General features: G+C 28.3%; 5 protein-coding genes and 1 long non-coding RNA gene across 12 annotated transcripts; 2 read left to right on the top strand and 4 right to left on the bottom strand.

Annotated features, from left to right (window-relative positions):
• Positions 1-464: 464 nt before the first annotated feature.
• Dpck (Dephospho-CoA kinase) lies at positions 465-2,803 on the bottom strand. Its single transcript, XM_076520872.1, has 3 exons — positions 1,990-2,803; positions 1,477-1,768; positions 465-1,388 (listed from the first exon to the last, which is right to left on the bottom strand). The coding sequence occupies exons 1-3, from the start codon at positions 2,099-2,101 to the stop codon at positions 1,085-1,087; spliced, it is 708 nt and encodes a 235-aa protein (XP_076376987.1). The 5' UTR covers positions 2,102-2,803; the 3' UTR covers positions 465-1,084.
• Positions 2,804-2,857: 54 nt separating this feature from the next.
• On the top strand, positions 2,858-3,895 carry LOC143259318 (uncharacterized). Of its 2 annotated transcripts, none has more exons than XR_013033117.1 (4): positions 2,858-2,975; positions 3,207-3,268; positions 3,448-3,497; positions 3,575-3,895. It is a non-coding gene; the product is annotated as an uncharacterized LOC143259318 (long non-coding RNA). The 2 variants fall into 2 exon arrangements; XR_013033118.1 differs by lacking the exon at positions 2,858-2,975 and having other exon boundaries at positions 2,982-3,268; positions 3,575-3,649; positions 3,772-3,895.
• Positions 3,896-4,114: 219 nt separating this feature from the next.
• On the top strand, positions 4,115-9,182 carry Haspin (haspin). 3 transcript variants are annotated; one of them, XM_076520848.1, is made up of 11 exons: positions 4,118-4,315; positions 4,403-4,669; positions 4,728-4,968; positions 5,088-6,762; positions 7,174-7,434; positions 7,502-7,652; positions 7,721-7,894; positions 7,969-8,236; positions 8,338-8,490; positions 8,573-8,715; positions 8,782-9,182. In XM_076520848.1, exons 2-11 carry the CDS (start codon positions 4,449-4,451, stop codon positions 9,050-9,052), a joined length of 3,558 nt encoding a protein of 1,185 aa, XP_076376963.1. In that variant the 5' UTR covers positions 4,118-4,315; positions 4,403-4,448; the 3' UTR covers positions 9,053-9,182. The 3 variants fall into 3 exon arrangements, with proteins under 3 accessions (XP_076376965.1, XP_076376964.1, XP_076376963.1); XM_076520850.1 differs by having other exon boundaries at positions 4,115-4,669; positions 8,573-8,669; positions 8,782-8,925; XM_076520849.1 differs by having other exon boundaries at positions 4,117-4,669; positions 7,174-7,392.
• A 56-nt stretch (positions 9,183-9,238) lies between these two features.
• LOC143259347 (uncharacterized) lies at positions 9,239-13,176 on the bottom strand. The gene is given in 12 exon segments (XM_076521018.1): positions 9,239-9,544; positions 9,628-9,709; positions 9,775-9,922; positions 10,005-10,185; positions 10,255-10,458; positions 10,498-10,779; positions 10,852-11,419; positions 11,493-11,901; positions 12,023-12,289; positions 12,354-12,573; positions 12,663-12,787; positions 12,846-13,176. Coding segments are annotated over 12 exon segments (2,913 nt in total). The 3' UTR covers positions 9,239-9,448.
• A 107-nt stretch (positions 13,177-13,283) lies between these two features.
• On the bottom strand, positions 13,284-15,552 carry LOC143259320 (uncharacterized). Its single transcript, XM_076520875.1, has 10 exons — positions 15,241-15,552; positions 15,023-15,175; positions 14,674-14,956; positions 14,533-14,600; positions 14,376-14,453; positions 14,070-14,312; positions 13,902-14,006; positions 13,738-13,806; positions 13,525-13,674; positions 13,284-13,454 (listed from the first exon to the last, which is right to left on the bottom strand). The coding sequence occupies exons 1-10, from the start codon at positions 15,448-15,450 to the stop codon at positions 13,284-13,286; spliced, it is 1,530 nt and encodes a 509-aa protein (XP_076376990.1). The 5' UTR covers positions 15,451-15,552.
• Positions 15,553-15,680: 128 nt separating this feature from the next.
• On the bottom strand, positions 15,681-19,885 carry par-6 (partitioning defective protein 6). Of its 4 annotated transcripts, none has more exons than XM_076520865.1 (6): positions 19,583-19,885; positions 19,387-19,510; positions 19,016-19,244; positions 18,745-18,872; positions 18,382-18,660; positions 15,681-18,277 (listed from the first exon to the last, which is right to left on the bottom strand). In XM_076520865.1, exons 2-6 carry the CDS (start codon positions 19,444-19,446, stop codon positions 17,969-17,971), a joined length of 1,005 nt encoding a protein of 334 aa, XP_076376980.1. In that variant the 5' UTR covers positions 19,447-19,510; positions 19,583-19,885; the 3' UTR covers positions 15,681-17,968. The 4 variants fall into 4 exon arrangements, with proteins under 4 accessions (XP_076376980.1, XP_076376979.1, XP_076376981.1 ...); XM_076520864.1 differs by having other exon boundaries at positions 19,599-19,885; XM_076520866.1 differs by having other exon boundaries at positions 19,648-19,885.
• Positions 19,886-20,248: the final 363 nt, after the last annotated feature.

Here is a 20,248-nt window from a genome sequence, read left to right as displayed (position 1 = left end):
ACTTCCATTTTTAAGAAATAAGTTATAAGATAATAATATTTTAGTAAATTAAGTACTTATTGTGGTCTTTTGTGTTTTTACAATATACTTAAATGTAATGGTTTTGGGTTCAGATAGTCATTACTTGGTAGTGAAAATCAAGAATTAGGAAAGAATTGAAACCTGACCCATACGATACAAGAATCAGGTGCATGAAGATGTAATATGCACCCTGTAAACCAAATAAATGTATAACTGTTTTAAAGTCATGTTATCAATCATGGGTTGATACATGTGTATATATTTTGCGTAATTAGTATAAGAAATTGAGCAATAAGTACTCCTGTATTTTATATATGCATACGAATGTATAACCTTCTATGTATAACTTTATGTTAATAAGCACTTTATTAAACTGATACTCTTACTTTTAATGCTTAGTAAAAAGTAGTGATGTTTTTGTTGAAATTTAAATTTCGAAAATATTTATTGGAAACGAAATCCTATTTTATTTTTTGAAGTATTTCCATATTATTGTTTATTCCATCATTATATTTCTATGACACCTTACATACGAAACAATAATTTTGACATACAGTAGTGTAAATAATACTAAACAAATTTAATCGTACACATATATGTACTATATCCTAAATTGTCCTGTTCTTAAATTTGCTATTTATGATAATACAATCACCCATCATATTAATTATTACGATCATCTACATATTTAAATGTACTTGATATAACTACTACACTTTGCTCTGTATAAATTCTGTACGACACATCTATAACAGCCAATAGTGTTCTATTACAATTCATAAAACACATTAATTAAAATCTTTTATGGACATAAATATTTTGAATTTAAAATAAAACAAAATATCCGTATATCACAAAAAAAATCTTAAACATTTAAAAACAAAGTATAAGAAAGTCTGAGAAAATAATACTAACAACTTTAATAATTTCTAGATATAATATTCAATTAACTGTACAACATATTGAAATAACTTATAATTTATAACTTCATTTATAAATTCTATAAATGCGATATGCATGAAAACCCCTGAAAAACTAATTTGTATTGCACAAATATGCGAACCTATGCTGCAGTTGGTAACGAACGAAAATTTCTATTTCTTAACCAGTATACTCCTGCTAGTAAAATAGTGCAACAAAATCCAACTAGAAGACGCAATTTCCAATGATATTTGGAAGACCTTAAAACATTAATGACTCTAATAGTTTGTTGTCTGGTATCCTGTTCAGTACCAGAATTTTCAATAACAAAGTTTGCCATTTCTGCTTTTTTTTCCAATGGCATCTGTGCAGCAATTCTTAATTTTGCTTTGGCTTCTGTGAAGCCTGTTCTTTCTATTAATCTTTGCAATTGTAAATCCTCTTCACTAAAATGATACAGATATCTATTGTAATATTTAATAGCATTTTCTTTTTAAATATTTTTTAAACACTATATTCCACTACAAATCTTACCATGTTACAACTATTATTTTATGCAAGTAATTCAACATATGTCCTGTTTCGAAGAGTAGTGGCAAATCCATGACTATAAACTGATGACCTTGTAAAATATATTTGAACGTTTGCCAGTATATTTCTTTATATATATCTGGATGAGTTATAGCATTTAATTTTTTCCTTTTTTGTACATCATTAAATATTAAATCACCAAGTTTTGCTCTATTAAGCTCTTTTGTCTCTAAAAATACTTCTGAACCAAACTCTTTTCGTATTTTGTGCCATGCTGGTTTTCCTGGCTCCACAACTGCAATAAATTAATTTTCAAAATGTATTCATATTCTTATATGTTACACGAATAATATTTAACATAATATTAATGCTGATATTATAATATTTAACATATTAAATGCTGATTTCTAAAAATAAGAATAGTAAAATGATCGTGTAATAAAATAATTTTATATAATATATAAATGCCATGTTGACATGACAAGTAAAAATTATGTTTTTAACTTCACTTCTAACCTTTTCGTGCAATTTGATCAGCATCAATAACAGGTATCCCACATTCACGAAAAACAGCGGCGACGCTACTTTTTCCAGTAGCTATTCCACCTGTCAAACCCACTATAAACATTTTTCGATATCTATTTACGTGTTTGTCATAAAAGACCTTTTAATTAATTGGACATTGCCATTCAATGTTATAAAATGCAGTGTACTATTTAAGATTAGTCATGATAAGACGGTTTTCACCAAAAAATTTTCTTTGTATAATTTCGACGACATTTTAGATATATCCACCAATGACAGATGGGTTACTGATTGTTAGGTTACTGTGTACAGCGTAAAGTGTTAAAGTGTAAAAAAAATGTAGTCGTATCACAGCTGTAGAACACGCACCACCGACGAATACAGCTGCATGAATGTGTTGGTATGTACATGTACATACAGGGTGTCCCAAAATTATGGTACTTCTGGGAAATGTGGAGTTCCTGAGATCATTTAAAGTAACTTTTTCCTTAACGAAAACACAATCCGCGGCTTCGTTTATTAGTTATTAACGAAAAACAGTGGCCAATAAAAGGCGAGATCAGCTGGTGCAAGGTCTGCTCGTTGACTCGACCGCATTGCGCCGGCTCGTCTTTCATTGATCACTATTTTTTTTTTATTTATTCTGTCAGCACGATAGGTATTGAGGAATCTTGAACACCTTAGAGAAATATTTAAAAAGTTCTAAATTCTTTTCTTTTACAAATCCTAAAGTAATGCAAACTTTCATAAAGCCCGGTCTCCTATCCGCCATTCCCTATCTTGCGCAGTAGGCAGTAACGCAATTCGTTGCGGGTCTTCCTATTCTAGAACCCTTAGTCCACGTCGAAGCTTGTCGTCGGACTGAGCGATCTACTATCCCCGCTCCCTAACCCCCGCAGTAGGCGCTTGCGCATTTCGCTACCGACAATTCTATTCAAGAACTTCCGTTCCGTGACAGAACTTGTTCGTCCTCTTCGGTACGATTGGCTGATACTAGTAGATTGCCAGTGGCATAATCCAATTATATTTGTGAAGTATCATGTAATATCATGTCATTTATCGCCAACAGATTTTTATTTCATGGAATAAACACTTCGTTTGCGAAAATAATATTAAAATCTACATAGACGCATTTATTCATCCGAAAGACCAGAATTTCTTTAAAAATGGCATTTATTCATTAAAATGGGCTATATTTCATCTTTCAGAAAAAGATATGAGAGTTTACACTGTTCACTTGCAACATTTATTCTCCTGCGCTAATATTCAGGTCAGTAATAATTCGCTGAACCATATCCTGTTCAACTTGTCAAAACATTGTCTACAAACACATACATTCGAAACATATCTCAATGTGCATTGAACATCGTTCGCAAATTCGCTGTCAAATTTGATCGAGAATCCTACGATGCGAAGAATACAAGTCGAATATTATGCTGTGTGTTTCAGATGAAGCGCCAGATGTACGGATGCGCGAAAACGGCGAAATCGCAAGCACTGTAAAATGAGATTCCTTTCACATGTTTGTGCTAATGTCGTACTGTCTTGTTCACTTGCTATTTCCTATCATTAACAGCTGTGAATCGTCAACCAATCAGAGCACAGCAATTCGCTGCATTCTCTCAATTCAAGAAAGAAACGGAGCGGACAGGTGCGAAACCAAGGAAGCCAAGTTGATCCAGCGAGCAAATATATTAAGCATATCTATTTTTATTTTTCGTAGACTTTTATATCTTTATAATAGTATTTAAGGTACATATATTTTTGTCTTAGATTCTCTTAGATTGATTCAGCGAAGACATCGGAGCCATACGTACATATGTACGTATATACTTTATTAGAAATGGATTTTTTGCTGTATACCACTATACATAGAAAATAAAATTTTTTTTCACTATATTAGTTTTTAACTATGATTATTTTCCTTTCCTTCGTGTTATAGTATATGAAGTACATTTTTTCGAAATTAGGTTATGTACTCCATTATGTTGCTTCTTTTAGTTTGCATGATGGTGTACATAACTATCTTTGAAAAAAATGTACTTAATACATTCTGACTTTAGAATCAAGAATTTGAATAACCGCCATATTGAATTTTACTTCGTCCAAGGCTGCAGCTAGCTCAGATGACAGTCAAAACAGTGCCCTAATAATTTATTAAGAGTTCCCGCTGTTTTGTGAGGCCCGCCATCTTTGATTTCAAAAGAGGCGCTTCTCGTCTCGGTAATCTTAGATCTTAGTCCCCAGTCTCCAAGTCTCCACTTTAACAAAACTTCAAATTGACGTGTTTTTTTTGCTTTAACGTCATTTTCATAGCGTATGAGTATTAGAGTATTGTAGTGTACTAAAATATTCTTATAAGTGCTTTATAGAAATAAAGAGTCTTCATATTATCTTCAAACAGGAACAATAAACCAAGTCTTATAAAACACTACGAGATAAAAGTTAAAATGTTTTGTAAAGTACCAATTCGAACCTACGGAAGAGGTAAATGTAAAGAAGTTTCAGTTTCATTACAAAAATTACGTATTCCTGAGATACATAGTTCTAAAGAAATTCACACTCCTGCAAACCAAGAATTGAATCTGACAGAGAAAGAGAATGATTGTAACAATTCTCTATTTCATGATCCATTTGAAACAACGTTTGACAGACTTCTTAAAGATACAAGGTAATTTATTTTATTCGTATTTTCGTTTACTTAAGTTTCTAGCCTTTTCTCTTTATAGAGATTCAAAACAACCACTTAAAGCAAGTATTGTTAAAACATCAAGAAGTAACGAAGAGAAAAGTTTTCATTTAAGTAATAATGTATCTGTGACAAATGATCATACAAATGATTTATTATTATATAATGATACTAAGAAATCAGATATTAATGTGAAGCCTATTTTAAGAAAGAAGACAAACAGAAAATTAAAGATAAAACATGAAAAGAAAAGTATGCAGAAAAGCATACCAATAAGTAGAGTAAGTTTTATTGACTGAATCTAATAATAATTTACTTTAATCTTAAAGGAACTGTAATGTATGTTGTGGATATATTAGTGTTTGAGAAAAATAATTAAAGAAAATCTTTCAATGAATAGGTAAAAGAACATAATATTTACAAGAAAAAAGTATATAGAGGAAGAATAAAAAAGGAAGCAGTGCTTAATCATTCGAATGATCATTCGATACATCTGTCTTTAGAGTTTAAGGATCACAGAAATATTAACAAAAGTAAAGCAGATAAAGATACTAATACGAAACATGAAAAAGCAGATAACATTAAAAAAGTGTCAGAAGAACAAAAAGAAAGTACTGAAATTATTGAAGCAAACGTTAATAATTTAAAATACAGTAACATGAATATAAGAGATTGTTTTGTCAAGATAGAAAAAGTTGAAACATTTTCATTTATAAAACCACTTTCACGTTCTACTAGGAAATTTGGAAATGCATTTAGTAGCACACCTATTGGTAAACCAGTAAGACCTTCGACTCATATAATTGCTTTATCACCAATTCCTATTACATACTCTGAAAATGTAAATAAACTTGTGTCACACACAGATAATAGTTTGGTTACTGTGAGCAATACAAATTTGGTTCCTTCAGGAAATATGCAAACAAATACAAATGTGTGTGAACACTTCGATACATTGCAGCAATTTGTGACTGAAGAAACTAAGAAATTGTTATTTATTGATCAAAAAGATAAATCTGATTGCAATAAGTGTAGTTTAGAAGAATTGGAAGGATCGCAGACAAATAATATCATGCCTTCAGTTGGATCTATTTGTAACAGTAATTACAAACAAGATTGCATAATACAAGATACATCTGAACAGTGTTATGATATAAAGAAAGCTATGTCACCAAGTAAAGTGAAAGATAAAGATCTGCTAAATGTACCATCTTTATTAACAACTGAAGAGATAATAACAAATAGTGTACCAAAAAAAAATTTAAATTTTTCTATCGATGCAGAAAGATCACGTTCTTTATTTGGTAACACTAATGAAGATAATGGTAGATCATTGTCTAATGTTAGTAGTAAAAATAGTTTTGTTAAAGTGTCTACCAGTAATTTAATGTTACATGAATCATATAAAAAATTAAACAAAGCAATATATCCTGTTGCCAAAATAGATAAAACATCAACTTTAAATACATGTGATACTGAAATAAAAAATAAGGTAGAAGAAAGATCATGTGATATATTACCAGCAATTGAATTGCATAAAATAAATATTTCAGTTGACGCTGAGGACTGTAAGTCAAAAACTAAAGAAATAGATGCTAAAAATAATAATATAAGTATATCCAAAGAAACGAAAGATCTAGGTAGCAGTGATAATAAATTAAGTGCAAACAATAGTATTGTAATTTTGACACAGCTACACGATTCCTTTAGAATTACAAGAAGAAGAAAACAATATTGTAAGCAGGAACTTGACTTAACTGATATTTTAGAAGATTATAGTAATAGTCATGGTTCAAAAAGAACTAGGGTATCAGTGCAGAAAGTGAGAGAAATTAAAAGAACAAATTTAATTAGAAAAACATTAAAATCATTAGGAACCGTGCCAGAAACGTCTATTGTTAATATATCAGAGAAAATAGAGAAACCTATATATTTAAAGCCGGGAAAATCATGGACAAGATCATTATCCATTTTGAACACTATACAAGACGAATCAGATTTAGAAAAATTATCTATTGGAAAAGGAAAACAGTGGAGACAAAGTGTTATTGAAATCTTAAATATGCAAAAGAAAGGTAATTATAAAATAAGTACAAACTAATTATTGCACAATTCCAAAATTTTTAGTTCATGAAAAATTAGTTTGCATTTGCAGTATCTAGAAAGATGGGATATAACATACTAAAACATTCGAATATCACTTCTTTTTTGTATTTGACAGAACAAAATTCTATTTGTAGTTTATTAACCTGTAACATTAATATTTTAATATTTTTCATATTGAAACTTATATGTATTTATATTTTACTTGTTATATATTTTCTATATGTATTTTTCATAAACAAATATTTTGTGATAAATATATATTTTTAATATAAATATGCAAAAAGTGTTTATAAATGGGTATGTTTTATAATTAACTGGTGAACAAATAACCCAGATTTATAAATAAAAGAATGATTATTAAAACCTTTTTTGATATACAGGTGTTTTCCAAAGCTGTATAAGAAAAACTGAAAGTGATAAAAATCTGGAAGTGGTTGATGAAACAATCAGTAAATGTGAACATGAATTGGCTAATAAGAAAGGCAGGACCAGTGACTCTATCAGCTTAGGACGTCTTACCAGAAGGATATCAGTTCGTGTGGTTCCAATTAATAAGACTGTAAAATCGATAGAAGATGCCCCATTTCTTGAAGTTTATGGTATTGTCCCTGTAAAAAGCCAGAGATTTACATTAATAAGTAGTAAGTTAACACATTATTTTAATCAATTAAAGGAGAAATATAATGTATTACAAATATTCCTTTTCAGATCCAGGAAAGTCTTCTGTAAGCAATATTGAAAATGATGATATTGATGGTCACATTACCAACGAATATGTGGTCTCAACAGCAAAAGAAGTGATTCTTGAAAGATGCCTACAACAAGATTATATACTATTTTCAACATATTTTTCAGATTCGTAAGTATATGTATATACTTACATTTTTTAAATTCTTTAATACATAGTAAACAATTGTAATTTATTAGGTACTTAGATCATTGTCGAAAAATTGGTGAAGGTGTATATGGTGAAGTTTTTCTTTATGAACTCTGTGATGAAAAGACTGTTATAAAAATTATACCCATTGAAGGCAATGAATACGTCAATGGAGAGCCGCAGAAGAAGTTTCATGAGATATTATCAGAAATTGTCATTGCGATGTACTTATAAAGTACAATTCTAATATATAAAAATACAAATTTTAATATTGATTTTTGATTAAATATATTTTCAGGGAATTGCAGAATTTAAGATATAATACAAAATATAATACCGACGGTTTTGTAGAAGTAAAAAATATTAAATGTCTTAAGGGAAAGTATCCAAAAAAACTAGTGGATCTTTGGACTATTTATGATGAAGAGAAACATTCTGAGAATGATTGCCCATCTATGTTTAACGAAAACCAATTATATATTATTCTAGAACTTGGCCATGGCGGTCAAGATTTGGAGGCATTTGTATTTCCTACAGCAGATGAAGCTCATGCTTTATTCATACAGGTTCAAATGCTTTTTAAAATTAACTTTGTCTTTTTAAATATCGAATATGCAATTAGTATCTATTTTATAATCAAATGTACATATTTATTTACTATTGATAGGCGGCATTAGCATTAGCAGTTGCAGAAAAAGCTGTTGAATTTGAGCATAGAGACTTGCATTGGGGTAACATATTAATATCTCAGACAACTGAATCTCATGTACACTACAAACTTGGAAAAAAACACATTCGTGTTGGTAGTAAAGGTGTAAAGGTACATTAATATTGATAATTATTTTTTATTTGGAAAACAGAATTTTATGAAATGGATTCAAATACGAAGTTCTTTGTTATAGGTGTCTATCATAGATTTTACACTTTCAAGAGTGACGTATCAAGGATGTAGCGTATTTAATGATCTTGCATCTGATCCTAGTCTTTTTACCGCACAAGGTGAATATCAATTTGAAATATATCGTTTGATGAAGGATAAAATTAAGTAAGTATATGTTTATAATCTCTATAGAAATTATTATACTCAATACTTACACTTGAATTATTTCAGGAATAATTGGTCAAAATTTGAACCATACACAAACATCTTATGGCTACATTATACTTTAGATAAAATGATTACAGCAGTTAGGTATAGAAAAAGAAATTTGAGAATTCATAAAAATGGAATAATAAAATTGAAAGAATTGAAAAATGTGATCTTGTCGTATAAAAGTGCCTTTGATTTTGTATCGAATTGTCAGAGTATTGAAAGCTTGCTAGGTACTGTCTCAGGATCCAAACTTCCATTGGCTTTGAAGAAAGACACGATTATTACGTAATGATTATTACATAACACTTTATAACTTTTCGACATTATTTAATATAAATAAGGCAAATAACAATATACGAAAATAAATTATATGACTGTTCTTTGACGTTAAAATAAAAATTTTATTTTTATTCCTTTTATTATGGCGTGTACATAATTTGTTAAAATGTAATTATATTTTAAAAATTAAAAACTCTAGAATATATTAAATTTATATTCATAAATTCGTGTTTTCATTAATTGTATTAGAAGTTTATAAAATAAGTTTTGAATTGAAAAATATTTTGTTAAGGATTAAAACTTAAAGTATACAAATCGTAATGCAATAAATATCGTAAATAAAAAAAAAAAGTGATAATTTTCATAGAAAATTTAACGTATTTAGTAATTTTTTTGTTTAATAAATTCAGTCTGTGTGAATAGACTTTGGACAGTCATAATTATTACCCATTTTGTGATACACACTACACTGATTAATGAAATTCCATCTTTGCTGATCAAACTGTAAATAAAAGTATACGAATAGATAGTAATGCACATAAAACATTAAAATAAATTAGGATTTTTATGAAGAATTAAACTTACAGTACTATCTTTTTTTTTAATTATTTGTTTCTCTTTTTCATATTTATTTTCCAATCCTGGAATCTTATTATTGCCAACGTACCTACAATATAAAATGACAATATTATTAAATAGTACCTTTTAAATGAAGTGATAATGATAAATTACCTATAATTTTCTTCTAAACTTAATTTGTAATTCTGTGTTCGTATTGAATATTTTGGGGTTTGACTTGAAATAATGAATTGCCATTGATTTCGTAAGTATGAATTATTTTCTTCTCTTAAAATTGTTGAACCCAATTTATTTGGAATTTCTTTTAAATTGAAACTTGTATGAATTAATATATTGGAATTCTATGAATAAAAGAAATTATTTGAAGACATTATTTGAATTACCTTTTTGGTACATATTTCTGTGTACATTTTGTCGTGTTTCATTTAATTCATAAAATTCTTTATGTACATTATTCTCGTAAAATCGTTGATGTTCATCTTTCATTTGAATAAAATTTGAGTTGTTGTCTATGATCATAGTTATGTGTTCATAGAGTTCTGTTAATTCCTTCATATCCAATGACTAAATGCATATGATTTGTATTAATTAATTATATATTTTATTCGCTTAATAGAGAGATATATGACATACTTGTAACCAGATTTTTGAATCAAATGTTCTTTCACTATTCATAATATCTTCAAATCGTTTTTGTAAGATATCAACATATTTTTCGTGCCTTTCATGAAGTTCATTTAAGCTGCTGTCATAGTTCTTTTTCATTAACATTATCTTACCTTGATATTGTTCTATTTGCGACTACATAATATTTTTAAATAAAAATGAATGAGTACACTATGTATTATAATCAAGTGAAGAATTAATCAGAAATTAATTATATATAATAACTACTTCACGATCAATACAAAGTTTGGCGTTTGTTTGTTCTAAACGATGTATAGTATCTTGAAGATCTCTTATTTCAGAATTTTTCATTTCTATCTGATGATGAAGATTTAATTCTTGAAATATTGTATAATTATTTTGTAATATTTTACTCCCTAGTATATTCGTACTGTTACACAGTTGCTGGTTTTGAATTTCTTCTACTTCATTCTCTTTTATTTTTTTCTGATTTCCATTTGATTTCAAATTTTCATTGTTACTTTCATATTTCTATAAATAAGTTAAGCATATTAAATGTGAATCAAATAGAGAAAATATTACATAATAAATTATTTCACTAACCAAGTATTTATTTTTCAAACTTTCATCAGGTTGTTCATTTAATATGCATTCTTCTAAATCAAACACTTTGTTAAAATTTAATATTCTTTCGCATACTTTATTGGATAGAGTATATAATTTGCTTCTTAATTTTTCTTCAATAGCTTCGGTATAAAGTTTAAGTGACAGTTCAGAATTGTCATTTTTCTTGTCTGCTATATTCGTTTTTAAAATTTCATTTTCATGTTCGATTGCATTCAAGCTGCTATCAATTTCTTTAGTTTTATTTTGTTCATTCATAAGTTGCGTCTTTAAATGATTAAATTCAGACTTCAATTTTTTCCCATTTTTATCCAATTTTACAAGATCTTCTTGCATTAAATATATTATATCTATTTTATTGTTTTTTTCAGTTAAAGATAAAATTGTTTGATTCATTTCTGAAAGTTTATTTTCAGCCTCTTTCAATTTTTTTATCAACATAACATTCTCATCTTTCAAACTTCCGATTTCACGATACTTTTCTTCAATTTCACTTTTATTAATCTTATCTTTCAAGTCTTTATTCTCAATTTGTAATTCCAGAAACCTATAATAATGATTTTTGCTTAATTAGCTGAAATTAAAAGTACCGATAAATACGTATAAATTTTATATATTACTCCATTTTTATTTTCTTAAGATTTTGTTCGGTCGTTGTATCCAAATGTTTAAGTTGCATTTCCTTTAATTCTGTCATTCTTATTTCTAATTCTTTTTCATAATTCTTATACTGTAATTTCAGTACATTATAATTTTCGTTTGATTTAAATAGTTCACTTGTAAGAGTTTTATGTTGTTCTTCTAACTGTTGCAAGAGTTCATCTTTCGCCTTAAGATCTGTTTCTACTTTTGCTAATTGTTCTTTAAGGAGTGCATTGCTCTCCCCTGAATGTACATTATCTCCTTCACCCCTTTTGACATACTGTTTAAGTTCATCCTTCAAATGAACAATTTCTTTGTTTTTCTTCTGCAGTTCGCGTTGCTGTTTTTCTATTTCTTCGACTATTTGCGTGCGTTGATTGTCAGCACCTTTTGAATAACATTTTCAATCACTATCTTACTAATTTTTACTAATACAAGAATTATTTTTATATGTTTTCATAAAAATGTTTTGTTTGTACAGTAAAACGAAAATATTGAAAATTAGTACCTAGAATAGCTGCACTCATTTTAGTAATGTAGGATTGAAAACATGTTTCAAATGCTTGATTAATCTGCTTATCAGATAAATTATTTCTTTCCACATATAGTATTGCATTCAACAATTGATTTAAAATTGCTTTAATAAATTCGATTATTTTAATTTGTATTTGCGACAAATCATTAGGTAACTGTGTTATATAAGTTTCGTATTTCGTTTGCCTTTCATTAAACATAACACTTAATTCCGAAATTCGCTGTTTCTTCAGGACTAAATCTGATAAAAAGAATAGTATAATGTGCATTAATAGATACTTTGTAAAAATAAAAATGAATAACACCTTGGGAACCGTTAATAGCTGATTCTGTTTCTTGAAGCATTTGATAAAAATTGTATATTTGTTTAATCATCAGAGGGCGTTCAATTTCAAGGTATACTTGCAACTTTTTAGTAAGGGAATGTAGTTTGACTATAAAATATGAAAAATATTCAAATATTTCTTCATCAATTTCGTTAATGCTGTTGTTCCTATTTAATTTGATGATGTAGTTATCATATTCCTGAAAAGACAACTGTATGATTATTTATTTTCTAAGAAAACCAAGATAATTCAAGGAAGAGTTCAATTTTTAAGTTTGGCAGAAAATACATTATCAGTCATTCCATTTGATGAATGTTCACTGTTAACAGAGTTGGATATGTCCTCATATTCTATTTCGTTGGGATTACATCTATTTTGTTTTACATTTAATACGATTATACTATCTTTCTTATCTGTATAAAACAAATACTTATTAACAAAGATTAAATAAGATTGATTTTATAATTTTACCTGTTTTTCTTGGATCTGCATCAACTTCACATTTCAAAATATCAGAGATCATATTCTTTAAACTTTGATTGAAATAAATTTTTTGTTTATTATCTTCTACAGAGTGTTTTAAATTTTCTATTTGTTGCAATAGATTCTGACGTTCTATTTTATAACTTTGAAATCTTGTCATCATAACATTTATATTACTCAATAGATGATTTGCTTCTGCAGTAACATCAAAGTCGTAATTCATACAATTATAAACGTCTTCACAAAAACCATTAAATTCTTCCAAGTTATTTAAAGCATGCTTTAAATTATTGACAAATTCACTTGTTTCTTGTTTCATTGAATGCACCTGTTGCTCATACTGAGAAATCTTAATATTTTTCTCACAAATTTCAGTTTTTAAACTTTCTATCTATATAAGACAGAGTACTTTAAAAATAAGCTACATTAGTAAATGATACTAAATAAATGTACCTGCTTCTCATAAGTGACACTACTCTTGCTTATCAATGACAGTAATCGTTTGATTTCTTTCTCTTGGTCTGCAAATATGCAATTTTGCTCATCATTTTGTTTTTCAAGGCTTTCGGATAGTAGTTCCATTTTTTGTAACTTTTGCTATAATGTAAATACAATAAGTAAGATATATTACAATTGAAGTACATATTCATTACAAGCAATTACTAACTAAAAGCAATTCTTGTTCCAGCTTTAACGTTGATGCTTCTTTAGCATATACTTTGAGTTTTTTAATTTCCTGTGATTGCAAGTAGTTGCTTTCACATTTTTTACTTAACTCTTGTTTAAGTTGGCTAATTAGATATTTACAACCATGCAGCTAAAAGAAAGTAAAGCGCAAACAATTTTTACGATAATATATAATGTTAAAAGTTTATATTACCTTAGATTTTAAATTTTCTATTTCACAATTATAATCATATTCTATCTTTGTCAATTTACCATGTAATATCTGTTTAAGAATCATTAAATATTAATCGTCTGTAATACTTTTATGAAGGAGAGTTATATTAAATTCATTTTTAATATGCTATCCTATACACTTGCTTTAAGATTTTCTTCTTGAGTACTTATAAACTCTTCCTTTTCTTGCAAAGAAATTTTTAATTTTTTATTAAAGCCTTGTATCTCATCCAATTCAAGATCCCATGCCTTTAAAAAACATATGTTGGTATATAAAATATACAAATCATCTATTATTATAACAATTCATACACGGAGCTTATGCTTCAAAGCAATGATTTCAGAGTCTTTTTGTATAATAATGCTTTTATCAGATTCCGTTAATTCACTACTAGACTTTGACGGAGTTCCAATGTCTTGGAAACTTCCACTATAGGATGTGTCACAATCTAAACTTTCTTCTTCATTATTTGTTTGAAAACTGATTTTATCTGATTCCAGTAGATTATTATCCTCCTCGCTAGATTTATATGTAAATGATGTTTGTGACATTACCTACATAAGAGAATTTTTATAAATACACTACTTAAATAGGATAATTTAAAAATATATTCATACAGATGTAGTTATAATTTTATTTAAACATTTGTCAACTTGATCAAACTGTACTCCTACATCCCGTGTTTCTTGTTCCACCTGTAATCAAATATTCATAAAAATAACATTTGTTAATATAAGAAAACTACAATATAAAATTATAATATAGTTTTCATACCTGTAAGGCTATATCAATATATTCAACCCATTGTGGTGTCCTTTCAATACGATCTGAGAAATTAACGTCTAAATTTAAAGTAAAATCATTAATAACATTATAAACAGTAGTTCCTAAATTGTGAATAATTTTTTATTATACCTTCAGTAAGGACTCTTCTAGCATCAGATTTAAATTGTGGTACTAATGCATAATTATTGGTGGATGATTGTATATCAAATGTGTTCGAGGAATAAGGGTAAAATTGAGTAGATTGATTGACAAAAATTAACTTATCCTTATCATTTTTTAAATTTCTTTCAATAGGTAAATGGATTGATAAACATGAATTTGAATGAATAATGGGTGCTGATTTAGTAATATTAACTAATAAATCCGTCGTATGATTACTTTGTGCTGGTTCCTTTAGCTTTTGATTACGATTCTACAAGAAACATGAGATATTTTAGTAACTATTATAATACTCAAAGATATTTAGAAAATAGCTCACTAAATTTAGTAATTGTTCTTCTTGTTTAGCAGTAAGTTTTAAACTTTTGTATTTCTGTAGTTCCTTTTTAACTATTTGGAGTTCAGTTTGTGTATATGAATTGAGTTTAATTATGTTATCAACAACTACATTTACTGGTATTATTTTTCCTATCTGCAAGAACAAATTATGTTATTTAACTTTAATCATAGTACTTCTGCATTTAATTAAATACATACTGAAGAGTCATGTTCATTAAGTTCACGAAAATAACGCGAATTCTCCAAAGAATTTGGACTCCAGGCTCTAATATCTGAACAAGAATCATGTAACTTTAATCGACCTTCCAACCTTTTTCGTGGCAAAACATAATCACCATATGTCAATGGTATCCTAGTGTTAGGTCTACCAGTTAAGAATATTCGGGGACCATGCTCCACATACGACATCTTCTTTACTCGTATCTTTAATTGATTCTTTCCAGTTCATACATTTATTATTATTACTATAAATATAACTTGGAAGCAAAATTTGCTAATTAGAAGATCAATTTACAAAGCATATCGTAATTACTCATTTAATTGTATCTATTTATATTCCATAGTAACCATAAGAAAACAATGTTTAACATTATTAGTATATAATATGTAATATAAAGGTGACCAATAAGGATCATCTATTTATACAATAAAATAGTTTATTTTATAAGCTGCCATTAAAAAGAGTTATGTCATTACAAATAAGTAGTATGTTTTGTAATTTCCGAGTTTCTACCGACGTTACAAAATACAATGTAGACTCGATGTAAACCTCGTAATATACTTTGATTACATGAGATACAGAAATTATATCAGATTTATTATATACTTCAATTAAGAACTCACCGACATAACAAATTTATTCACTAATACGTGTATATTTTATTTAAGTACAAAATGCTACCGATTTATAATAATGGAATACATCTTTTTTTTTTTAAATGAAATGAACATAATTTTCTACTTATGACTATGTACTAATTCATTTCATAACATTGTAAAATGTTATCTTTCGTACATGAACTTATACAAGATAAATACAACTCATACAAAATACTATATTCCATTTTCTGCATACATGGTACTTTCAATATGGTGTAGGATTCATAATTTTGAGAATGATTGCAACTTAGAAATATATTTTTCTGATTTGACAACTAAAATATTTGAAGGTATAAGTAAATTTATAATTGTATTATAATAAGATTTATATCTCTTTAATATTTACATATATTCTCTTTACCAGTTTATAAAGAAGTATGATTAAGTGAACGTGTACTCGTTTCGCCGTGTAGCTAATAAGGCTCTGTACGTCTCTTTTTAAAAAATAATACATATCAGCGAGACATAGTTGTATTTTTCTTGCACTATAAAAATACTATGTAAATGGAATGCGATACAATCTGTCACAATCCAATTATTGTAGTTATAGACGGAACGGTGAAGGCACAATTATGTAAAGAAAATATTTTACATGTACATAAATATGTTTCTTATCTTTTAAAATTCCACTTATATCTAAAATTTGTAAAGTACATTATACTTCAATATCTAGTGCTCAATTAGACAACAAATAACATTTATAAAAATGGAATTAAAATTCAAAAACTTCAACACTCTAAACATGCAGTGGAATAAACAGAATACATACACGAGTAGACATGTTTGAATGAATTATAATAGAATAGTTTCTATTTTGCAACTTTGCAAAATATATTTGGAATGATCTGTACATAAGGCCACTCAAGATTTTTTTATTCTTGTATTCCATTAACAATGAAATGTTGATATTAGTATACCACCTTCTTAAATTGTTATTATATACATTTCCATTATTGAAGAAAGACTTCTATTTATAACGATAAATTAAGTTATTAAACTTCGTTATCTGCATTATATACATGAAAAAATTCATCAAAATCTGTTAAAAGATGAATGCATCACGAAGTAATTAATAAATTCCTAATAGACATAATTACAAATCATGTTTCAATTTAAGTAATAATTGTAAAACATGATATAAAAGAGATAGGAAATTTTTGCAATCTTAACTGCTCTTCCTTAGCTGATTTCATTACTATTTAAGTACACTTTAGGTTTCGAACGTTAAGTACTAAAAAATATTTTAATACTTTAAAACATTGCTGCCTTCGAATAATACTTTTATGCACAGTCAATATTTATATCACTATCTTCTTATTGGTTTAAAATATATATATATATGTATATACTTCGCTCAAATAGTTCACATAAAACGATTAAAGTGTTATTTTTGCATTTAGGTGAACAATCTATAACAAAGTATTAATGTTTCTTAATTTTATTTTAGTGATACTATTTATTCTTAATCGTATTCATTTTCTTTTTTTAAGTTTTTGTAATAATAAATATCTTTGTATGTTGTAAGCAAATTCGATATCTTAATACTTTTTGCATCTAATATTAATATTTGTCTATGAAAAAAGAATACATATTGAACAAATACAGATTACAATTGCTAATAACTTTGATATTTAGAAAAATATACTTGCTTTTTTTTAGTTCCATAGCAATGCAAGAATTTAATATATGAAGCATTATCAGTACGTTCACCAATTTGTACTAAAATGCATTTAATTTTAAATGAATATTACCAAAGAAAAATTAATGCTTTATGTTCAATAATGATTTCAAGGCAATTAAAAGGCTTCTAGTTATAATTTTTTTGTGAAAATGTAACTTAACACATTGATTCTGTGTCAAAATATACTAAATTATAAAAATGATAACTGAAATGTTTCTGCAATGTTTTATCTGCCTTTCATTTAACTCCTTATTGTCATGTTATATATTTTTACTTATTTCTAAAAACGATTTTTACGTATGAACATTCAATTATGTTCACATTGAGCATGATAAAGTACAAACTGGAGTTTGCACTACTTGCCATTTATAAATGTAGCACACCCTGATCATGATTAAAATGATTTTGGTGATGGTGATGGTGGTGATAGTGATGATGTTGAGAAGTTGAGGTTGTTGCATCATCCTGCAAAGGTACTCCAGTTAAATCTACAATTTCATCTGCATCTTCGTCACTTCCAGTTGCAGCGCTTTGTGTGGACTGATGACTTCCAGAAGACAATTGACTATTACGTGAAAATGATCCGCGTCTTGGAGCAGTTAATGCTGCTCGTTGGTTTGCAGGCTTTACTGTGATTATTAGATTAGAAGAATTGGCGATCATCATATCTGTGACCTATTGGGGTGAAAATGTAAATTTAAATTTTATAGGTATATTGCTCTATATGTATTAATTTTAATCTTTTATAAATGAAAGTTATATCTGGATCAATAGTTTACCTGATCAAGAGTTTTTCCTGCAACCTCTATACCGTTCACTTCAAGTACTTCATCATTCACTGCTAGAAGCCCCGTGCTTTCAGCTAAGCCACCTGGTACCAATCTACTAATAAATACACCTGGAACTTTTTCAACGTGACCACCTGTGGAAGGTGATAATATTCGAAAACTCTCTCCATCCTTAATATAAAATCCTAATGGCTTATCAGAGCCATGTTTTAACAAACGTACACGACGACAGGTTTCTGGTAATATATCTACATCAATTATTGCTGATACCTATAATTATTAAAAATAATGTATAATATAAATACAATTTGTACCTAAATTGATCTAATCCGAACCTAAACAGGTAAGACATACCTGCCTAAAATCATGCGGATTAGATATAGCCAATGACTTTGGTTTGCCAGGTGTACCACCAAGAATACTAGATATTAAATTTTTTGGTTTCATTGTTCCATATCCATTTATGTCTTCCAGTCCATCCCCTATCGTATAAAATAACTGAATCACATGTGTTCATGATAGTTCATTATAAAAGTATAAATATTCTAATACCATAAAATGATAAGTATCAAAATTATTTTTGTAATAATTTACTAATTAATTAAAATATTAACTAATATCTTACCCTTTCTCTGTATCAAAATTCTAAGAAGCGGTTTTGCAGCAAGTAATGCTCTTGCCAAATTATTGTCATTATTAATAGGTAATAGATCACCATCAGTCGGATCTGTATACCAAATCAGAAAACTCAGATCTGGGCCTATATCGTGTCTTTCAGCCAATAATTTTCTGAAATCTTCGTAACTAATAGCTTCATTACGGTTAATTGAAAATCGTATAATATCAGCATCAAACTAAAAGAAAATGGAATTGAAAATATTAAAGGCAAAGAAATACAAATATTTTGATAGATCGTCTGAATAGACTGTTTTTTCATCTTTATTTCATGATAAAATAATGACGCGCAGATATCAAAGCGATTAGAAAGTAGCTTACTTTGCTTTTCACCGCGACAATGCTGCTGTCAACTTGATGCTGAAGTTTGCTTTTAGACATGATTTTTAATTCAACACAACCCGCAATGTTTGAAGAAAACAGATTTACAACTCGAAATGGTGATCTGAAATTGATTTTCGAATTTATCAAGTAGTCGAAGATTTAATCACCGTCGAATACGGTTTATAGTAACCACATTTTGATAGAATAACCGTGAATACGACGACGTGACGTCAAAAGCACCTGTTTGGTAGAACGCACTTGGCCTAGTCACCGTAGATTTTCAGAACACAATGGACGGAATACGGAAGTGTAGCACACTACTTTATTAGTGTATCAAACTTCCCAATGAGAATGTATTTAGTTTGTTTTCACAACTTCTTCCTTCATCAGCCTTTATTCATTTTGTCGTGGAAGTGAAATTGTAACACAGATCGTATTCGAATTATAAATTCTTACAGTACCCTAGATACTGTTTGTTGCGTCTACAATTTCCTAGATGGTACACCTAGATGTACATATGTATATGCATACACTTCGTTTCAATTCAGCGTGGCGGTAGTGTCGCAAAGACACGTAACTACTTAGAACAGGACTCGGACTGACTGCGTATAACAGAGACAGAGCATTTTCAGAGCAGCTTTGAAATGTATTGCAGAGTAGCATCATCCAATCTCATTTACGGTACCTCTACTGCAGCACATTTCAGAGCAGTCTTCGAAAATGCTCTGTCTCTGTTATCTGCAGTTAATTTCGAGCCCTGCTCCAAGGTCTCCAGGTATTGTATACATATGTATGTATGCTGTAAGCGCAACTTCTGTTTCCGTTATATCTCCAGAATCGCGTATGTACATTATTTTGT

This window comes from Megalopta genalis, chromosome 4 (genome assembly GCF_051020955.1).
Source record: "Megalopta genalis isolate 19385.01 chromosome 4, iyMegGena1_principal, whole genome shotgun sequence".
NCBI classification, from domain to species: Eukaryota; Metazoa; Arthropoda; class Insecta; order Hymenoptera; family Halictidae; genus Megalopta; species Megalopta genalis.
This window is presented reverse-complemented; position numbering and strand designations above follow the sequence as displayed.